The sequence below is a fragment of the Gobio gobio genome (genome assembly GCF_949357685.1).
Source record: "Gobio gobio genome assembly, chromosome: 4".
Lineage (NCBI taxonomy): Eukaryota > Metazoa > Chordata > Actinopteri > Cypriniformes > Gobionidae > Gobio > Gobio gobio.
In genome coordinates, this window is record NC_137100.1 from 25994497 (window position 1) to 26018046 (window position 23550).

At 41.0% G+C, this 23550-nt stretch overlaps 1 protein-coding gene across 1 annotated transcript in view; it reads left to right on the forward strand.

Annotated features, from left to right (window-relative positions):
* The window catches only part of kiaa0825 (KIAA0825 ortholog), a 188601-nt gene that overhangs the window by 11989 nt on the left and 153062 nt on the right, over positions 1–23550 (forward strand). The window contains exons 3-4 of the mRNA XM_079813947.1: positions 16536–16704; positions 16828–17506. Coding sequence (XP_079670073.1) covers positions 16536–16704; positions 16828–17506 — 848 coding nt within the window. The remainder of the gene's footprint in view (positions 1–16535; positions 16705–16827; positions 17507–23550) is intronic.

The window sequence follows — 23550 nt, forward strand, 5'->3', positions numbered from 1 at the left end:
GGCCCAATGCCGTGCTCTACACCTGCTTCTTAATCCACTTATCCGAAGACAAGTTCTAGAAAAGATTGGGAAACCAGAGAATTTGCGGCTGCCCGCCTCATTTTGCGGTCCTAACCCATTTAAGGGTCAGCCGACAAGCTGCCTCCTCTCGGCTCTAGGATGTCGGAGATTTGCCTAAGAGCCGCATCCTAATTGAAGGAGATTAAGATAGCCTGTCAAACAGCCTGGGATCTCCCAAATTGAAACGCTGTTATCCATTAAGCTTTATCAAATCGGACACTCAGGGAGGCCACCGGCAGTACGCCGGCCTCTAATGAAGTGTCAGCCATAGTCCAGCAACGGGAGGCCAGGCTTCGGATTTCACCCCGGCTTACGGAAGATAGCCGCAGCAGCGTGCCAATTTACCTTGTGTGTGTGAGCTAGTGTGAGTCCTGACAAATAACCCGTTGGGGGTTTGGCACTAGAGGAGGCTAAGCGGGCCAGATCTCGAGTCGACAGGATCCACTTTCACGGGTTTCATTGGGTACTGCGTATTCGGGGAAAGAGAGGCCTTCTTTGATAGCTCCCAGATAGGCTATTTGTTTCCTGGGCACATGACTTGGTGCTCACTGAAGCTGAGGCTTATTTGAAAGAGATCTTTTCCTCTCCCTCCCTCTCACCCTGCTATTTCCTTCTCCGCTTCTCTCTCTTGGAGCACGACAGCCCACCCACACTAAATTAATTTTGACAAGGAACTTAAGATAACGTCAAAGCGCTGACTAATCAGTGTATTGGGTTTCTGTAAAGCAGAGAGCTGTGAAACATGCCATCATATTTAATAAAAGACTCCCGTTGCATCTCTTGCTTTCTAGTTCTCGTGTTCTACCCCCCACCCTCTCTCTCTCTCTCTCTTTACCTGGTCTGTCATGTCTGGTTTGTGCGGATTTGAAAAACAATTACAGTTTTTGGAAGCGTGATTGGCAGACAGGGAGGAAGCAGAGAATGGGGCTTAAGGGAGCTTTTGCTAGTCTCTGCGCTCAGGGTTTTGTGTGGAGCTGGTCTCCCTGAAATTCCTTTCAACTTCTCCTTTTGTTGTTGTTTGATTTAAAGGGTAGATTAATCAGGAATTTTTTGTGCGCAGGTGAGGTTGTTGACGGCCTGTTTGGCTTTATTCAGTGTGTTTCTCTGAGACTCTTTCTCTCTGTCTGCCTCTGTTCTTTTTTTCTCATCCTGTGTGGCTCTCAGAGTCAGTGAAAATCGTGTTATTGGATCTGATTAATCTGGAAGGGGTTAGCGCACCTCTTCAGGTGAGGTCAGATGATAGTGTGCTTTGTCTTTTGTCTCAGGACTAGGGGTGCTCCGATTGATCGGCAACCGATCTCGATCGGTCGATAATCGCTTTGGGATGATTGATCGGCGGTCTCCAAAAAGGCCGATCTCATGAACCGATCGCATGCTGACGACACATAACCCCGCACCTGCCGTGAGAGCTAGGGCATGATATGCAGCGACACAGTCTCATTCTCTTTCCAGCGCGGGTAAAATAGTTATAATGCTGAAGGTGAGGTACAATTCATATTTCTATATTAAATAACTTACGCAGTCATTTGAAAACTTTCTGTGGGACGTAAGTTCACAAACAGCGCGCGTGAATCACCGCGTGCGCGCGCTCTCTCTCCCTTTTGAAAATGCTCAAATGGCTTCACATCAGCGCATCGCATCTGCACTAAAATCGAGCTGCACAGTTGACACAGGATTTGCCACTTTGCACAATCGAGGCAGTGTCGTATCGTCACTAAAGTTTATCATTTGCATTTATTTTTGAGTCTTGCCAGTGTTCAAACCGCTCAGCACTCGCGCGCACGTCTGGAGAGACGAGTGAACGTTTGTGCAACTGCATGTATCCGTGTTCGCTCTTAAAGTGACAGCTGTCGAATAAACTGCTGCTTGATGAACCTTTATGACACTCGCTGCTCTTGAATGACTAACTTTTGCAACCTTAAGTGTAAGGATTAATCTAATTTAATTTATTCGGGGAAGACCAATATTAATTTACATTTGATTTCTTATTAAATGTCTTTAGTATTTCTTACCTCAATACTAATGTTAGACCTACCTGAAAAATTGTTTTTAAAAACAAAAATGCACTGCATGATCAAATATTTAGGTGAGATAATTATATACATTTATTATATACATGTATTTGGGTAAGATGGCCTACAGTAGCCTTAAGTTATCTAATTTTCTAAAATTAACACTTTGTGGTTCTTCAAGATCTTGACTCAGTTAATTTAGAGTTAGTTTAATTTCTACAAATGGTGCAAACTCTGCAAGATTATAGATAAAAGATTGCCATTCCCCTGCCATTCTGTGATCGGCAGTGATCGGCAATCGGCAGATCATGATCTTGGTGATCGGTAATCGGTGATCGGCCCCAAAAATGCTGATCGGAGCATCTCTACTCAGGACGATATAGCTAATTACCTATATTTTTTATTTAGATATTCTTCAGTATATGTAACAATAATAAGTTGTATGTAATCATATTTAATTGTAATCACAGTTTTTATATGTTTCTCTTCATATTTATACCTTTAAAGAGTAATGCATTAAAACACATGACCAGTGCCAGGTTTGTAAGGTGTAATGATGAATGGTAAATAGTATCATTTATTTCAAAATATGAAAATAAGATTTATAATAATAGTAACAGATTGCATAATGTATTATAAGTAGGGTTGGGAATCGAAAATTCCAATTCTGGATTAGTTCACCCAAAAATGGTTAATCAAAAAATTACTTACCCTCATGTCGTCCGACACCCGTAAGACGTTCATCTTCGGAACACAAATGAAGATATTTTAGTTGAAATCCGATGGTTCAGAAAGGCCTCTATTGGCACAATGCACTTTACACTCTCAAGACCCATAAAAGGTACTAAAGATGTCGTTACAAAGTCCATCTCACTACAGTGGTTCTACAATAGTTTTATGAAGCAACGAGAATAGTTTTTGTGCAAAAAAAAACCCTAAATAACGACTTATATAGTGATGACCGATTTCAAAACACTGCATCATGAAGCTTCGAAGCTTTATGAATCAGCGAGTCGAATCATGATTCGGTGTGTCAAACCGCCAAACTGCTGAAATCACGTGACTTTGGCGATCCAAACCGCTGAATCGACTCAGCTTTGATCAGGAATCGGATACTTGTAATAAAATAACAATTTCCCTTCCGCTTATCGATTTCTGTGTATGCATTTTTATGTCATTTCACACCATTTTCAAGTGCAAGAAGACACAAAAGAGAACTAAAGTCGGCACTCCCTCGCGATGCGCGCTGCTTTCTTTGTGCACACATCTAAAGCCCGGAGCACCAAATTTTTTTAATTTGATTTCTGATACATGATATTTCTATTTCTTATGCATCTGTTGATCTAAATATCATCATTTTATTCTTTTTAATTCTCTTTAAAACTGTTTTAATTATCCTTGTTTTAATTTTTTTGGTTAAGATTTTATTTATTTTTGGTTAAGGCTGTCTGGTCGGAACAGTTGAGAAAATTGGGAAGTGAGACAGTGAGTTTACGTACATACTCTGACGTGAGGGTGGAACACCAGGTCCTTGGGTGCAGGCTGGTGTAGTGCCGAAAGCCTTCAGAGGCAGACGGTGGGTGATAACTCCACTCCATTAAGGGGTTGGAGGACTCCACTCTATTGAGGGGTCGGAGGGACACTGGAAGCCATCAGAGGCAGAAGGTGTCGGAAAAAAACTCCTCCCTATTGAAGGGCAGGAGGTCACTAGGAAGCCTGACTCTTCTGTTTCAGACAGGGGAGCCCCGGATTTAGTCAGGAATAGTATTTTAGCATTTAGTTAAATATGATTGTTATTTTTGTTTCTTATACATGGTATTTTAATTTTTTTATGCATATCTTGTGATTATTCTATCACTATTTTTATACCTTTTCTATGTAAAGCACTTTGAATTACCATTGTGCATGAAATGTGCTATATAAATAAACTTGCCTTGCCTTGCCTTGCCTAAAGCGTGCACACAGAGAGATGCCTCTCATATAGTGCACAATACTGAATTGAGTTCTCGTACTCGTCTGTGTGGTATCTGTCAGGAGGTATTAAACAAAAAAGCACAAAACAAATCAATTAAGGATCCATTGGCTCCTCCTATAAGGGGAAAAAAATAGGAGCCAAATTATTTTTTTAAGTGCCACAAAATAATAAACGTGTTTTAATTTTGTCATGTGTTGTCACATCTGCTCCTTTTCATAATCAATTTATTGAATGAACATCCATCACTTGGCCACTGAGTATAGTTTGGCCTCCTCCTAAAGCATCCTATAAACAGAATGTCTTGCACACACCTATTAATTTATTCATTAGAAACATCTGAGTGGATAAAATTGGTGAAATGCAGCTCTTCACATGCAATTATATAGGCCGTGTTTAATTTCATTTTTAGCTCCTTCCATTCTACATGCACAGACCCATGTTGCAAGGATCGGTACACAATTCCTGGGAGCTGAAAACATCCCAGTTCTTGCATGGCCAGCATACTCACTGGACATGTCACCCATTGAGCATGTTTGGGATGCTCTGGATCGGCATATACAACAGCGTATTCCAGTTCCTGCCAATATCCAGCAACTTCACACAGCCATTAAAGAGGAGTGGCCTAAAATTCCACAGGCCACAATCAACAACCTGATCAACTCTATGCGAAGGAGATGTGTTGCACTGCGTGAGGCAAATGGTGGTCGCACCATACTTTTTTTCAATACAGTAAAACTGCACATTTTAGAGTGGTCTTTTATTGTGGCCAGCCTAAGGCACACCTGTGCAATAATCATGCTGTCTAATCAGCATCTTGATATGCCACACCTGTGAGGTGGTTGGATTATCTCGGCAAAGGAGAAGTGCTCACTAACACCGATTTAGACAGATTTGTGAACAATATTTGAGAGAAATAGGCTCATGTGCCTATTCATGATTTGAGATTGAATTCAGCTCATGAAAAATGAGGGCAAAAACAGGTTAGACATCAGGTTAAGTAAAAGTATAAGGATTATGTGAGCGCATATATTTAGCAAGGTGGCCCTTTCTACAGTAATTTTTCTAGATGACTATCAAGTTTATGAGCATTGAATGTCAATTCTGAGATAAATTTTACATGATTGTTCTTAAGCTGTTTTACACAAGCTCTTTCCAAGGTCGAAATGCTGATTGAGCTATCTGTCGGGCCACATTAAAGAGCTCCAAAATTACATTTATTGCTTGTATTTCGTGATATAATCGACAATTTTAAAGCTGAAAGTTTGTTAATTGTTTAACTGTTTAATTGTGTGCACGAAATAGACACTGCCTTTCTGCACTTTTACATTACCTGGATGTTCATTCATTGACACGTCTCTGTCGTTTTCTATCTCTCTCATGCTGGCACAGTCGTCAGCATTGTTGTTCGATAGAGCTGATGGCTTTGAAAAAGCCTGATATTTTCGCTTTGACACGCGTTTCTGAAATGGAAAGCTGATCCTCGCTGTCTCCGATTGTACGGTCTATGGTTCGTATTTTGGTGCTCAAACTCACTGGTGAGTTTTTTTTTTTCCACTGCAACTTTGCTGCGCGTCGTCCCATTTTATTACGTCAACACAACAAAAGATGTGATGGGCTACTCATTACAGGACATGCCATTAAAAAGGCATGCATTTTTTAAATGTAACATGTTAATTTATATGGTCGCCAGTGGCAATCTCAGCAAAAATATCACTCGCAAATTAACTCAACCGTTTTAGTCGCAGTCTGGAGCCCTGACAGGAGTAGCGAATTTCATCCATTTTGTTCACCCATCCCTTCCGTTTTCGGCACACATTGTGTCATTACACAACACTTCAACAGTTTAGACTTCCTGTATCAAAATAGTAGTCAACAATACAGTTTATGCAGGCACACAAAGGTCCCCCCTTTTTAAAGAACCAAATATTACATCAGATTTAAGTAACAGTCCCTCAACCAAATAGACTTCCAAACATCACGTTTAGGTCTAGTGTGTGTGTAGTGATCAGTGCTCTCAGCCGGTTTGTTGGTGTACATGGAAATGCAATGAGATGAGAAGCATTCCAAGTCTTTACATCACTAAGAATGTATGTACCCACAGCAAAGTCTTTTGGCAACAACGAGAGGATCTGTAAACTTTCTGTGTCTCTTAGAAACATTCAAGGGTTTCTGTACCCTCACTTTATCCCCCTCCTGGAAAAAAGGAGTGCGAGCACCTTGCTTACCATCAGGGTACTTTTTCATTTTGTGTTGCAGCCGTCATATCAGTTGGTGAGTGCACAGGAGCAGATGGCAAAATAGACAGCCTTTTGCGCATTTGCCTGCCATAGAGGAGCTGAAAGGGCATGAGGAGCTGAAAACCAGTTGGAGCATGTTGAGTGGCATGGTACACCTGGGGTTTTTGGTACTTGGGTTTCTGGTACACCAGATCTTTTAATCGTGATAATGATCTCTGGCTAATTTGGTTCTTCAAACAAATTTACGGATTGGATTAAAATATAAGTTATCTATGATTACTGCACGTTCTTGTGTTCCCTGAAGAGGGCAGATACATCGATACTCGAAACCACGATCAGTAATGCAGCGATTGGCTGGCGTCAAGCCACATAATAATAATAATAATTTATTACACTTATATAGCGCTTTTCTAGGCACTCACTCAAAGTGCTTTTACATAGAAGGGGGAATCTCCTCAACCACCACCAATGTGCAGCATCCACCTGGATGATGCGACGGCGGCCATATTGCACCAGTACGCCCACCACACACCAGCTGATTGGTGGAGAGGAGACTGAGGGATGATACCAATCGTATATATATATATATATATATATATATATATATATATATATATATATATATATATATGGGGATGATTAGGAGGCCATGATGGACAGGGGCCAATGGGCAAATTTTGGCCAGGATGCCGGGGTTACACCCCTACTCTTTATCGAAGGACATCCTGGGATTTTTAATGACCACAGAGAGTCAGGGCCTCGGTTTAACGTCTCATCCGAAGGACGGTGCTTGTTACAGTATAGTGTCCCCATCACTATACTGGGGCGTTAGGACCCACACAGACCACACGGTGAGCACCCCCTGCTGGCCTCACTAACACCTCTACCAGCAGCTACCTAGTTTTCCCAGTTTGGTCTCCCATCCAGGTACTAACCAGGCTCAGCCCTGCTTAGCTTCAGTGGGAAACCAGTCTTGGGCTACAGGGTGATATGGCTGCTGGCTACTGACAATGATAATGACATCATGCCTAATTTAAAATGTCACCTGGCGAAAAACTTGACAAATTACACAAACAAACCCTACGAATTTCTGGACCTTTATAAGGAAACAGCCAAACGACCAAACCAACATAAAAGTTATAATAGATAAATTATACAAAAAAAAATATTTATATTAATAAAAAACAATTATTTGTATTCACGATTTTATAGTATTTGTACACCCTTTACATTTTTATTTCAAAGTTGTAATGATTGTACGTGACCGCATTAATTCAAGTTTCTTAAGGGTCAAGATCAAATTATCTGCATCCTCCTGTGCTGCATCAAGCCACTCCCATAATATCTGTCATCATTGAAATTAATGCATGGCTTAGAGTAACTGTACAACATGTGTGTAAAACTCTAATAAAATTATAAAGTAATTATTCCATCACATATAAATCTCTCAATCAAGTGGCTGTGTCTATAGTATTATACACCTTTTACACAACATTATAATATCATTTTCAAATAAATTTTACATTATTATTATTATTTAAAATTAGTATTTCCCCTGGTTCAGTAATGAACTCTTGTAATAAAGTAACAGGCTTAAACGGTTGCATAAACCGTTAAGACTAGTCTTACAAGTTAGACATACATTTTTTTTCTTTAAGACTGTTCATAATTTTTTTTAAATCAGTTACATAAAAACTAATTTGATACGAAAAGTGAGACTGAATGCCACTTGCCTAACTGCTAGTGGCTCATACTAGATCTTAAGACACTGTCTTAACATAATGGCTTAGTTTATGCAACTGGTCCCTGTTGCTATGACAGCAAGTCCAGGATGAGCGTCGAAGAACCAAACAATCCAAGATCATGCCAAATCGTCAAAAATCAAATCCAGCTAACTGAGTTAGCGACGTACGAAGAACAGGCCCCAGCAAGAAGTCAGTTACCACAGGTTTCCATGGCTGATGTTGCTGGATGGCCAATTGGACAGTGTGTTTGAGCGCACGGTTGAACCTCTCTACAACACCATTAGCTGCCGGCTAATAGAGAGAGGAACGATGGCGATGAATATTCCTTCCTTCCAGAAAAGCAGAGAAAGCAGCAGACGTAAATTGAACAACGCCATCAGAAACAACTCGATGGATTTTCATGGCGACTGAAGACTGAAGAAACGAAACCACAGAATCCGTAGTGACAGTGAGTATTACATTTGGTGTAATAATTCTTTAATGTTATAGCAAACCTGCTATAACCAAAATGGCCTGACTATGTCCACAGCCATTTTATACCATGGTCCATCTGGCAGGGGCACTGGCTGGAGGAGCAGGATGTGACTTGACAGTTTTGTCATTGAACCGACACACGTGGCAGGAACAGACAGCATCATGAACCTGAGCATCCATCCTTGGCCATCAATAAAGATCATGAAGGCATTGTTTGGTTCTCACCTCTCCCTAATGTCTTTATGCGTTATGGAGACCAGCAAAGATCGAAGAGCAGCAGGTGCAATCAGCCATAAGCCTCAGAAGACAAAGTTGTCCTTAATAGATAGTTCCAGTTGCAGTTTATAATACGGCAACAACTCAACATCCAGTCCCTTGGGTGAAGGAGGCCAACCATTGTAAATCTGTGTACGAAGTTTGGTTAGAGCAGGGCAAGTAGCAACATCAGCAGCGGACAGAGAATTACAGGCAGCAGATAGAAAAGCAACAAACTCCTCATCAACATAATCAACAGGAGCTGGAGCAACAGCATTATCTGCAGGAAAAGTAGGTAAAGGCAATTGTGACAGATAATCAACAGGGGCATTTTGAATCGCCTGTACAGGTGATTCATCAGGAAGAAGACCCTCCATTGAAACAGTATGACAAGCAGGCTAGTTTGCCGGAAGCGACACTTGTCTTTATTGAGCTGCAAGCCAGCAGTTCTAGTAAAATCGCTTGAAGTGCTTTGTCATGCATATACATGTCACGTTCGTGGATGATAATGTCGTCCAGGTAATGGATGATGGTCATCATCTTCTGAAATGCTGCAGACACTGAAACCAATCCATATGGAACATGACAAAAACAGAACAGTCCTTTGTGAGTAATAAAGGCCGTGAGGTCACGACCTGCAGCGGCACTTGGTAGTAAGCATTAGTCAGGTCAATGGTAGTGAAAACAATAGAACCCTTTAGAGCAGAGAGTAGTTTGTCTATTTGTGGCAATAGAAAAGAGTCCACAATCACTGCTTTATTTGGCTCTCTGAGGTCGACGCACATCATAATTTTACGTGACTTTTTCTGCGTAACAACAATTGGTGACATGCGGAGCCATTGATGCGTTCTATCACCCCAGCTGCTTGCAAGTGATTTAATTCCTCTGACACAGCACTATGAACAGAGTGAGGCAGACAGCAAAGTTTTTGGTCTCATCCAGCTTTATGAGGTGTATAAAGTTTTTAGCACATCCAAACTCCGTTGACTCCGCAACTGAAAGACTGCCACAGGAGATACAGACACAGGAAGGGCATTAGGAGGCAGGACTTGATTGTTTTCAATCCGAACATGCAGTGCAGATATTAGATCCCTCCCCATGAGTGGTGTCCCTTTTGTCCACAATGAGTGGTCATGTTGGGAAACGTTCGCTGACAAACTTCCAATCACCGGAATTTGTGCTTTTGAATACATCACAAGCCTCACTGTGGGTTGCGACAGCATGGAGTAACTGAAATGGCATGCATAAGTGCTGTAGGGCAGGATGGATACGGAAAAAACACCAAATCCACCACACAAGTCTGTGAGTCAGAAGTAGATATAAGCCCCTTTCACACATACAGTCTTTACTGGTAAATTACCGGTAACAGATCATGTGTGAACAGGACCTTTTCAGAAATACAGGTAAATTGGTTCTGGCAATTTACCAGTAAAGAAAGTTGTAACATTACCAGTAAATTACCAGTAATGTGCGCTGAGTGAATGCGGAGTGCAGATTACTGGTATATTCACATATGAAATCAGAACACGCTGATATAAGAAGTCTGCTTTGGGCGAATCAAAGACTTACAAAGATGACGTGATTACTCTGCGCCGTTTACAGAAAGCTTTTTAATAGTTTTTCTATATAAATATGCGTTAAATGGTCATATTTTGGCCACTGTGTCTCGCAGCTTTTTCAACGTGTCGTGTTGACCCTGTCTTTTCCATTCATCAGCGCTGAAGCTCTGCAGTTGGATACTATTATGCGCGTCTCGTGTTTTTAAGAGCAAACAAGCATTCTGTTTGATCATCCGTTATGCCTGTCACTCAGACGTCAAAAAGATGCGAGATAGTGAAACTAAAGCGTTTCTCCTCATGCGGGCAGATGAAGACAACGGCGCAGCGTTTAAAGGTCATTTCCGATGACTGACATCACAGAATTTACCCTATTTTGCTGCTGATGTGTGAACGGTCTCTTACCGATAAAAAGCCAGAACGTCATTACTTGTGTGAACAGCATATTTGTGTATTTACCGGTAAAGTCATTATGGTAATTTACCGGTATTGCTGTGTAAAAGGGGCTAAAGTCACTGTGCTTGTAATGCTTGGAGTACGAGCATCCGATCCACAGCGAAAGCATGACTTTCTCGTGACTTCCGCCCCACCTGAGCAGAACTTGTATGGGGTGGTAACTTGGTGGGAATTTGAAATGGATTTAGGCTGTTTGGCAGCAGATTCAATCTGGCTTTCTTTCGTAAGAGCTCTGTCCAGTGTAAGGTCCGTTTCTAGTAAAAGTCTCTCATGTATTTGTAGGCTAAGCACATTCTCTACTAACTGATCACAAATAATTTCATCAGTACTGGCACCGAACTCACATGAAACAACGAGCTCTCACAAAGTAACAATGTGCTGTATAACTGTCTTGTGAGGCCTGAAAACACTTAACGGAAGGCATGGCATTCGGCTACTATGTTAGCTATGTAGACTTTCAATGCATCCCCTGCATCCGTACATAATGTGTAGAAAATCTGTTGTCCCTATGTGCCAAGGCAGTGAAGTAGAACAACTCTTCGTCTTTAATCTGGCCAGGAATCCCATGTAGCATCAATAACTCAGATCATTTTCATATATCCACAGCCATGTGCTGAAAGGGTTCGTTCACCCAAAAATGAAAATGTTGTCATTAATTACTTACCCTCATGTCGCTCGACACCCGTAAGACCTTTGTTCATCTTCGGGAACACAAATTAAGATATTTTTAGTTGAAATCCGATGGTTCAGAAAGGCCTCCATTGGCAGCAACAAAATTTACACTCACAAGACCCATAAAAGGTACTAAAGACGTTGGTACAAAGTCCATCTCACTACAGTGGTTCTACAATAATTTTATGAAGCGACGAGAATAGTTTTTGATTGAAAAAAACTTTATTCAACATGTTTCTGTCTTCCGCCTAGGCCTGAACTCACAAACTCATGAAGCACCACGACGCATACGTGAGAATATGATGTAGAGCCGGCGTTCTGACATATGACCCGGAAGCGAGGAGCTTTGTTTACAAGCAGAGGAAGACGCGCCGTATCTAAGCTGTTGAATTCTACATTGATCGTTCTGTACATCAAACTTCATTCGTAAATATGTCAGCAAATTTCAACGAAGAGGAAGACATCATATACAAAAAAGTGAACTACAAGAGATGGAAGTGGCTGCAACACCGCCACAAGCTACTGGCATATTCTCGTGCATGCATCGTGGTGCTTCGTGAGTTCACATCAAAGGCCTAGGCGGAAGACAGAAAATTGTTGAATAAAGTTGTTATTTAGATTTTTTTGTACACAAACTATTCTCGTCGCTTCATAAAATTATTGTAGAACCACTGTAGTGAGATGGACTTTGTAACGACGTCTTTAGTACCTTTTATGGGTCTTGTGAATGTAAATTCGTTTCTGTCAATGGAGGCCTTTCTGAGCCATCAGATTTCAACAAAATATATCTTAATTTGTGTTCCGAAGATGAACAAAGGTCTTATGGGTGTCGAACGACATGAGGGTAAGTAATTAATGACATAATTTTCATTTTTGGGTGAACTAACCTAGCCTGGCTCCGCCTTCCTACGTACTTTCGCTCAATTTTCATTTTCCTTCAGTACTCCGTCTGGGACTGCTGTATGTGCTTAGGTTTTCTCCGAACAATTTTTTACCAGCCCAATCAGCGAACAGAGGGAGTGTCTTAGAACGATGACGTTGATGTCGTCCGCTAGTTTGAGTTGTTGTTCAGTAATGGCGGCGGAGAAAAGATGCGAGCGAAGCCGTTTGGTCCGTTGTGGCACCGCTGCCGAATATCCAGAAGTTAAAGCCGCAGCAAGAACAATCTTTGCTGAGTTTTGCTGGTGGCCATGATGTTGTGGCCCGGGAAAAGTTTGATTTTCCAGCTCGCTCCGTTAGTGGCGAAGGAGTTGCTGAAGCCCTATTCGGACGGTAATTGTTTCTCGTGCGGTCGGTCGGAAGGTATTGTCATCATTGAGAGGGGCTGGTCTGTGATTTTATTGCCGTCCGTCTCCCATCACCCGCGTAAAAATACCCGGCCGAATTACCTACTGCTTTTGACAAACACCAAGGTTGTGTGGTCATTTAATTGCTGTCCGAATCCACATCTCTGAGTTTTCAAGAATATATCTTATATCTTATCTATATATTTGACCAGAATAGACCCTTTTGACCACTGCAGAGCACCGTGCGGTTGAATTGGGCCGTTATTTACGGCAGCATTTATTCTTATCATATGACATTTAATTTACCGCATATACAATCATGTTACAGACCACGAGAGCAGCGCGTTCCCGATCACAAAACTCTCCCCTCCACCATGAATAAATCACAATCCGAATGCACAAGGTTTTATCACTGAGGTGGCGTTCACAATCTGACCATTTATTTTTACAGACTTCCATGTGAGAAACAGAGGCGAACGGCACATGATATATGACAATTTAATTGGTCCGAACAGCTCTGGTTCAAGCATAATTGCTCCACAACGGATCAAGTCCAGACCGAACTTCCCGACCTCAAATGTTGTGGGCGGGGCTAAGTTCTTGCTGGCATCCAGGCTAACACGACACAGGAGAGCGACGTTCATTCATCTTGTTTACTCATCACTTCTGTTCTCCACACACATTACGTAATTACACAACACTTCAACAGTTCAGGCTACTTGTTTCAAAATAGTAGTCAACAATCTATTCATGCATGAACATCTTGCGCTTTCAACGCACACACAATAATGTCAAAATATCCTCGTAAACACAGTCAGTTTAGCTGCAACAAAACTGCATCAGCTGCAACAAAACATTTGATCAAAAACACAGAATAAATAGGCTTGATATAAATGTTTTTACCTTACTGAAGTCGAACTGGGAATTTAAAAGAATCATAATTGATAAACAGGAAAATTCAAACGATACCCAACCCTAATTACTGTATAAGGCAGTGGTTCCCATCTGGTGGGCCACCACTAACCATGTATTCATGCATAATTGGGATAGAAAACTAAACAATAACAAAAAAACTAAAAAGTTCTATAAGGGTATGGGAGGAGAAGATGCTTCTCATATATTTTAATATTTTAAATTGTTTCAAATGAAATAATATTTGATATTATCAATACATATTTTTATATAAAAGATTAAGCCATTTCGGTGATGTGTTGGGTTGCCGCATGATGACCAATGAGAAATCAGATTTTAAATCAAGTGTCAAAATAATAATAATTTTTTTGTTTGTTTGTTTGTTTTATACTGACACACAGATGTATTTGTCACTTATGAATTGTGTCCAATAAAGGCAAGTTGTCATCTCAATGTGGCAGCGACCATGAGTGTCAATTAAACAACTTGTTCGAGTATGATTCTGAAATAAATGGTTCAAAAATACTATTTTTTCTTTAAGCAAAAAACATTTGAAATGGAAAAATTTGGATTAGTTCATTTTTAATGCATTGTATTGAGTGTTACCAATTGATTTATTTTTTAAAGAAAAACTATTAATTTCAAAAACATTCTTGTCATAATCAATTCATATTTAAAGCATGTCCCTTTTGTATTGTTGAACGTGAAACTGACACATCATCAGTGGAAGTCGGGCTGAAGTTTGACAGCAGCTGCCCCTTTGATTGATGCCAGTCCTCATGAGTACTCAGACCAACACTGTCCATGACTCGCCTTCAGTGATCGCTGACCCCATCCAGCGCCAATACACAAAGGATTACGCAGGCGAAGGCGAGTGGCAGGAGTGTGTGCGGATGAGAGATGAGACTTTTATGAAGTTTTAGCGTTGTGTGGCTGCACAGATGGAAGCTCGTTTAGACCCTGCTGTTTGAGCAGAGTCCTGGGGTGACGCCTGGCTCAGCACTGGCTCTGAGCACAAATCCTTATTTTATTAGAAACATTAAACAGACTTAGTCAGTATATCTGCCTTTCTGCTAGCTCTAGATGGCAACACTTAACAAATGTAGAAGAGGTAAGCTAAGGGATATCTTTGAGTTAGCAATGTTCACAAAAAGACTCGGAGGAACAAATAATTGTTGTGAACTTTTTCAGAACACCCTTAAACACAGTAGTTCCCAAAAAAACCCTCTCAAAATATACCAAACTGATAAAACAAACTCTAAAAGTGAAGTAAATCCACACATTTTAATAGAATCTGGCTGCTTTTGTCAACACTCCATGACTATAAGCGGAATTTCACCTATAAAAGGGCAGTTTTGTTTGTGTGTCTGTGTCGACAGCATCTTTAGTGTGTAAAACAGAATTTTTATGTTCCCTGTTAGCGCTTGTGTTTTTACAGCGAGCTTTAGGCTGTTCATTAAACAGAATGGGAAGATTTGCTTTTCCGGCACGGTCTGTCAGCACCTTCATGTCCTCTCGTCACACATATTTCCTTTTTACTACAAAAAGAGACACATTTGTTGGATTCCTGTCGGCAACCTTGCATTTTAACCAACGAAAAGAGCCCTCTTCATCTTTGCTTTCTACATTATTCAGCTGCATATCGTTAAAATTAACAACCCTTTATGTTCACTTTATGTTTGCTCTCTTTTTTTCGAGGAAGTAAAACTGTGTCAGGTTTAAATGGAATTTAATAAGCTGCCGTTTGAAGGCATCTGGACTTGTGCATTGCCGTAGTGTTTACAGCCGTGCTTTATGTCGCTTTGTAAGAGACGTGTGTGTGTGTGTGCACGTATATACCTGTGTGGCTTTACGGCTTTGTGTCATGTCTCATTTTTCACGGATAGAAGGAGACAGAAGTGCTGATGTCGTGTGGTTATGAAGAAGATCGGCTCATCCTGTCTCGTTGAGAGTGACATGCCACATGCAGACACACAAACACACACAGCTGATATATTGATGTCTGTGTTCATTAGGCCTGATATGGCTGATATCAGCTGTAGAGTGAAGAAGGATGCTGTATTGTAAAGAGACAGCTCACATTTGGAGATTTTTCTTACATTTGGAGGGGGTATAAAAGTTATTTCAATGCTGAAAGTCCATCAGCTGCACAATAAAAAGTCAGACATCAAGATTCTCTGAACATAATGTCCATATGTATTCCATTTGTCTTTGCATTATTGAGAGTGAAAGTGGACAGGAGAAGGGGAGAGAACAGGATCAGGACAAAAGGCAGGCCGCATTCAAACTTTGTGTCTCACTCCCACATTATTAAAACAGTTCAGCGTGTGCAGCAGTGTGTTTGTGAACCACTATGCCACATCTCCAACTGCAACTCTGGTTGGTGGGTTGGTTGGTTGGTTGGTGTTTCACCCACCTAAAAGTGCATTGCTGCTGATTATTTTTTTAAAGGACTTGCTTATCATAATTGTATGTAACTGAGAAAACGTCTTTCAACTTTCTAGCTTTTTCTGTATACAAATGCTATATGGCGCTTAACATTACAAATTCACAACTATTACTGTGAAATTAGAAACCTGATAAATTATTACTTTTTTCTGTTGTAAAATGAAATGCATACATTTATTTGTTTCTTTTTTTCTTCTTCATTATTTGTATGGCATCTGCAAACAATGCAGGGCAAGTACAAATCTGAACTACTGATCCAACTGAGCTGGTGGATTAAACCCTTTAACCCTGTGACATATTATGACTATTTTAAAATTACAATAAGTTGCTTTTGTGTCATTAAGATAAATGGTAGCAATAGAATATATATGTCACTGACTTTCAAGACTGGAAGTTTACACAAGTTGGTACTCCATGAGAGTGTGTGTTTGTTTATTTGATTTATAGTATTGAGCAGAACCTAAAGGAACTGCAGGCCAAGGTTGGTGAGTCCTGCAGCGGAGAGAGAGTGCCCAGTCCAGTAGAATGTCTCCAGTGGTTCAGTCAGCGTAACTTGAGCATCCTGAAACCAGTGGCTACGGGACACCAAGAGCTGTTGGACTTCCTTCGAGCAATGGTAACCAAAGCCACACTTAACCTCAATGCAATCTGTCCATCAGACGTCATTATGACATGTTGAAATAGTATTCCACATTAATTTCATGACGTTATTAATTCTCTCTTTCCTATATTTTAACAGCAAAACTCTCTGAAGACAGAGGAGGCTTGTGAAGAGGCCGTTCTGCAGTTACTGCTGAGCATCTCTTCTCAGTGTGGTGTTGCTTTCCCTACTTCCTGCCCTGCATCTTCCCAAGAGCACTCCCCAATCCCTGCGTTGTCCACGCCACGCGATGACCTCGCTCTGGAGGTCCAGGAGGCATGGGATGATGTTCGTTTCTTATTGCGGAACCACTTACTTGGCAAACTCCAAATGATGGCTGAACCAAGCCAAACTGAGGGAGAACTGGGTGTTGGGACTAAGGTTCCTCAGAAGGTCCTGTACCTTCAGCAACTGTTATTCCTCTACCCTGATACAAAGGTCCTCAGCTGGTACCAGCACCTTCAGATCAAGGCTGTACTCAGTGTTCTCCGAAACTGCCAGAGCTGCAGCCCAGGTGGCGAGAAGGGCTTTGACAGACTGACTTTGGGCTTTCAAACCGCCTCGCCAACTCTTTGCTCAATGCTTCGAGAAGAAATTCAGGTGCTTAATGGGATTGCGGAACCACATAACATCCTGGCCTTTCTCAACCACGTCTACCTAAACACAGTGGCACAGGAACTAGGCATGCTGATGGAGAAGGAGATTGAGACGGCACTGAAAGACAACACCACGCACAGTGGCAAAGGATGCAAGATGTCCACCAAAAAGTCTGCAGTAGGTCAGTGTCTTCATGTCCTTTTATTCGTGTTGCACACAAAACTGGAAATGATAAATTGATTTATAAACTGAAACTGCCAGTTCCAATCTATTTGACTGATTGCTACAGTACAGGTCAAAAGTTGTTGATACTGAAATTTACGCAGTTTAATGTCTCCATGTATTTTGAAATTAAATAATAGAATAAATAAACAATTGGAGAATCGACTTTTTGATTTAAAGTTGCACATTTGACAGCCAGACACACTTCTTTCCAAATATTGAATATGAAAACCATATATTTGTCTGAAAGTTTTTTCAAACACTGATGCAGAAGCTTCCACAAATGTGTTGTACTTGTAGGTTGCTTTGCTTTCACCCTTTTGTCCTGTTCATCCCAAGCAGCTCGATGGAATTTAAGTCTGGAGACTGTGTTGGCCATTCCCTGATTTGAATCCTTTACTTCTGAGGTAGTTCTGACATAGCCTGAAGGTATTTTGTTGGTCATTATCTTGCTGTAGTGTGAACCCCTGACTAACTGTATACCAGAGTGTATTGCATGGCTTCAACTTGATATGGTAGTCTTTTTGGTGCAGGGTGCCAGGGTGCCACTTACTCTTGAACCGACGATTTCAGTAGTCCACTGGCAACAAACCTCTTTTTCTTATTCAGGAGATGGAGCTGCTGAACTGAAAAAAAAAAAGCGATTCCGGTTCTTAAAGCTTCAAACGGATTCAGTGTATTTCCGTTTTTTAAGTGAAACATATTTAGTGAAGGCCTATTTATTTTATTCTTTTTATTTATATTTTATCTGATCTGTATGCGGCTGTTTGCATGGTAAAATAAAATAAATTTTGGCTGCTGTCTGTAGATTCCTTCATGTATTCTTTCGGATGTTTCATACGCAAATGTTTTAACAGTGGCTGTTGTTTAGGGTCCTTGCCACCACGAGACAAATCGGCATTGCAAATTGAACATGTAGCTCGACTTGAATCGCCTTCTTTTGACTTAAAGTACTGCTACATTTTCTGTTCGTGAGTTCCATTTTCACTTTCAACTGCGGCATCATTACGTTCGACCAGCGCGTAATAGTGCAAGCCTAGGGTTCGGTTCGGTTTGGTGAAAAAAAATTCTGAGGTTTGGCAGAAACCGAACCCCGTCAAAAAGCCCAATATTCGTCCAAATCCGAACCCGAATCCTGGATTCGGTGCATCCCTAGTAAAAACCACACGAATGTCATAAGTTGACGTCAGGCAACAGTATAAAAAATAAAAATACAGTTCATGACCCTTTAAAAAAAGGCTGAATACCATCCGATATATCAGCATTGGTGATTTACTGTGGTTTAGGGCAGATGGCTTTGGGCTGTTATTGTCTGGAATAATCTGCATGTGAATCAGATTTAACCAAATGTCTAGCTACATAAGACTAGTACGATACATATTCCTTACCTCTAGGCATCTTGAGTTGACTGAATCATTGTACATTTTTTAATGCACAATTTGCCAAATGCTCTCTTATTTTAAATATAGTAACAATCACTGTTGTATTTTTTGTTGCTATTCTTCTGATTTGCACCGACTAGTCTTTAACTGACAGATCCGTAATAGACTCGCTTTTTCTGGCTCATAGTACAGATGTCATAGTACAGATGACTTATTAGGGCGTAGCTTATTAGGGCTTAGCTTTCTTTTAATTCACCTTCCTGCCACAATTCTCTAATTTTTACATGCAGCAGACACTCTCCCTTATTTCCTGGCTGTACATACAGGATGAGGGAGCACCAGGTCTGAATAATTGGCCCTACGTTTATGGGGCCGCTGGATTCAGGTCTACAGACCTACATGGTGCCCAGCAGTCCTTAAAAATGTATTAATATAGACGACTGGAATAAAAAGTGACTGGAATGTGTGTCAGATACTTGCGACTATGTACTTACTGTACTTGCAACACTGTACAAGAAGCCCTTAGGCAAAATGTAATGATTGAAATAGTTGTTTTTCTATTAGTTAGTGACTAAGAGCAACACACTTAGTTATTGGCTTCTTTATGGCCGGTTTTCCAGCTAACAATTGTCTTAGGAAATCTGAACATGATGCGAAATCAAACAATGATGGCTTTGACAGTTGTTGATGGTTGCAGGGTTTGCGTTTTAGCTACATAGCTGAATTGTATTAAGTAAATGACGAATATGGGTTTCGCTTTCAATGGAAGCTATCAAAACAACCTGCCATTTTTTTTCTTTGTCTTGTTAGGTGTTATTTATTGTGCTTTATTCATTCTTCATATTTTGCGGAAAGCCCGTCTGGGAGAAGTGGTGATGAGGGTGGGTGGGGGGTAAATCTTGACGCGCTGTCCCACGGGAGCTCCGCGCTCCTGGCATCACACACTGTCAAAGCACTGAAGCATTTAACAGCTTTTCATGCGCAGATATGCCAGTTCCTTTAACCCCTCCATCTGAAAGGGATGAACAGACTTTGTTCCCCCCTCCTTCACCAGATGTGGGAGTCTCAGCCCTTTGTACCCATCTTCTTCCATCCCTTGCTTTTCATCCCTCTCACTTTATGTCGTTTTTTTTTTCCCTCGACTTTTTCTTAGAGGTAATGGGGTGAGGGCTGGGCTCAGGAGACTGCCATACAGGTCAGCTGATCTGGAACAATGAGGAGTTTAAACCCTTACTATCACACCTCAGTGGATTTGTAGCAGACAGGATAAAGAACTGAAAAGGTGGAAGTGAGTGTGTGTGTGTGTGTGTGAGAGAGAAAGAGCTGGCTGATCTTTGTATGTTCTTGCACATACAGTATATGTGCACATTACATACTGTATTTGACACTCACATTGTATATTTCACATATGTGTTATTTTCTAATAAATCACTTGAGAGTGGTCCACACTTTTATATCCAGTTTCCTTTTCAAAAGAGTTTATACAAAGTATATGTGACATAATCATCAGGTTTCACACAGGAGTTCATACAGCTCAAGTGCTGTTGTCATTAAAGGGATAGTTCACCCAAAAATGAAAATTAGCCCATAATTTACTTACCCCCAAGTCATCCTAGGTGTATATGACATTCTTCTTTCAGACGAATAAAATCGGAGTTATATTACAAAAGTCCAGGCTAATCCAAGCATTTTAACTGGATTCATAGTTGCTCTGTTTTTGAAGTCCATAAAAAGTGCATCTGTCCGACAAATAACGTGCTCCACGCGGCTCCGGGGTGTTAATAAAGGCCTTCTGAAGCGAATCGACGCATTTGTGTAAGAAAAATATTCATATTTAAAACTTTATCAAGTAAACTTTTGACCGACCGCCTTACTATGGAAAAGTGTTGCATTTTGAAAGTGAAACTCAAGATGCGTACGTGACGTCATGACGAGCGGACCTGGTCTCGTTAGTCTTTCAATCGGCAACTTTCAACAATTTTTCCATAAATTGATCAGGGAAGGCGGTTGGTCGAAAGTTTACTTGATAAAGTTTTAAATATGGATATTTTTCTTACACAAACGCATCGATTCGCTTCAGAAGGCCTTTATTAACCCCCCAGAGCCGCGTGGAGCACGTTATTTGATGGGCAAATGCACTTTTTATGGACTTCAAAAACTGAACAACTATGAATCCAATTCTAATGCTTGGATTAGCCTGGACTTTTGTAATATAACTCAGATTTTATTCGTCTGAAAGAAGAATGTCATATACACCTAGGATGACTTGAGGGTGAGTAAATGATGGGCTAATTTTCATTTTTGGGTGAACTAACCCTTTAAAGCAAAAGGGGGACAAACCAAATAGTTCTGAAACATTCAGAAATGCTTATTCTATATTTGCTATATGCTATATTTTTTTCAGTATGCAATGAACAAAAATGCAATTTAAAATAATTTTCACTAGTGATATCAGACTTCTGTACCCCACTGTATGTATGTACTGTACTTCGCAGAGGAGATTCTGAATGTTTTAATGGGAAGTAATGCTTACAGAAAATGCACAGAAAATGCCATTATTCGATAGGCAGACTTTATCGGAGTGTCTATTTACACCAAGTGCAAATAGCGTGACTAGCTCCACCAAACAATGCCTGGTTGGGCCAAACAAGATTAAGAAAAGACGCACATATTTCAAAGCCTTCAGTGGCTTAGTCAGTAGAGCGTAAGGCTCGTGGAACTAGGTTTTCGACCCGGGTTCGAATCCGTCTTTTGCCGAGCTCGCTCTTCTCCCTTTTCCCATTACATATCACATCAGAAAGGCATTTACTTTCAATAAAAATTAAGAAAAACGTTCTAAAAGTGGAAATAAATTGCCTAACGAAATGTTTAATAATAATACATGTATTTATTGGGTAGAGTTAGGGGTAGGTGTAGGCAGGGCTTTTATTGTCCCATTAAGGCGGCATCCATTTGATAATTGTAATAAATATAATCATTTACATTCTATTTTATTATTGCATCCTGTTAATGTACAACAATACTGAGTTGCAAATGTGTGATAGTGTAATCTATCGCTAATATACAAATAGTCGCTGGCTAATATTATTGTCAGTAACATTTTATTGATTGCCCACTATATTTAACTCTTAGTACTTAATTCAATGTATTACATTTATTTTTGTTCCTACATATTTAAAAAGAGAAGAGTCCTTTTTGAATGAGTCCCAGTGCAAACTAAAATGATTAAAACGTCATTTTCTGTGCAGTCATCTTACCTTAGAAGAGAACTCTCATCCTGCAGTGTCTGCCAGGAGTGTTAATATTTAATTAAACCACACTTCCCTAAATAGTATCTTTCCCTGAGTTTACCCAGTGTCAGCTGTGGCGTGAAGGTGCACACTGCATAGACTTGAATGGCAGTCGGGGAAAAAAACGTATCTTTTCTGCAACTACTTTTTATTTAGTCTTCACTGTGGACATCATTTTTTGTTTGTTGTGTGTGAATATGCTCTATAATCGCTCCATTATGTCAACCAATTCTGAAACACCACCCACTGATTTTGTTTTAGTAAATTTGTCTAACCTGCTCAACCTGTGGAACAACAATGATTGCATGCAAAAATGGACAGAAGTGGAGACTCACAAATCAGTTACTCCTCCCCATAACAACTTAATAAAGATATCAAAACCTGTCATTTTTTTTACCCAAAGAAGGGCTGCCCAACCCCTACTGCATCCCAGCTGGACTGTGCCTCTGGCATTGAAGGAGCTGGTTTAGTGTGTGTCAGTGGGGGCGGCTTATAATGCCGCCTGTCTCAGTAAGCAGCGGGCTGCAACAGACAACCCACTGCACGCTACAGCACACAGACTCCTTCAGGCCATCAGGGGGCTCCACATGTGGTCTGCTCAGGCCCCAGAGCCCCGCCAACCACAACACCACCCAGAGCGCACGTCCTGTTATGTGAGATGGACCGATCTTTGCATTTCCATTTCCATCTAGCTACGTATCCCCCCCCCCCCCCCCCCCTCTCTCGCAGCTTCTTCCCACATCGGACGAAATGTAAACCAGCACATATAAAAACAGCTCTAATCCCCAGAGCATCCGCATATACGTATCTCTGTCTGTGACACTTGGCAGAGTTGTTGTCGTGCTGTCACTCACAGACAATGGAGAGCGCCACCATTGACATGGCTGGTGGATAAATGAAGCTTTTTTCTGAATGGCTAATGTTCTGGGTCAAACCGCACGTCAGGGACAGGAACGCTGCCGAACGTCCGCCGTTTCTTTTTTAAGATTGGCCTCTCTCTTTTTTTCTCACCTTTCTGCCAGAGAGGCCAATCAACAGAGAGAGTGAGGAAATGAAATCAGTGGCTAAATTGTTGCGTGATTGCCCATTCCCTAAAGAGGCTGGGCATCATTTGGAGAAAAGCATTTAATAATTGCTTTTAGGGCCATGTCAGACACATGCAATTCCCCGCACTAATGGCCCAGCTAGGCAGAACACGGCCCCAAGGGTCAGAGCAGGACAAGCCAGCCAGCGAGAGCTGGAGACGCAAGTCTCTGTTTGTGTGTGTGTGTGTGTGAGACGGCGGGAAGGAGAATGAAAGAAGGAATGAGGGAGCAGGCATGGAGGAGATG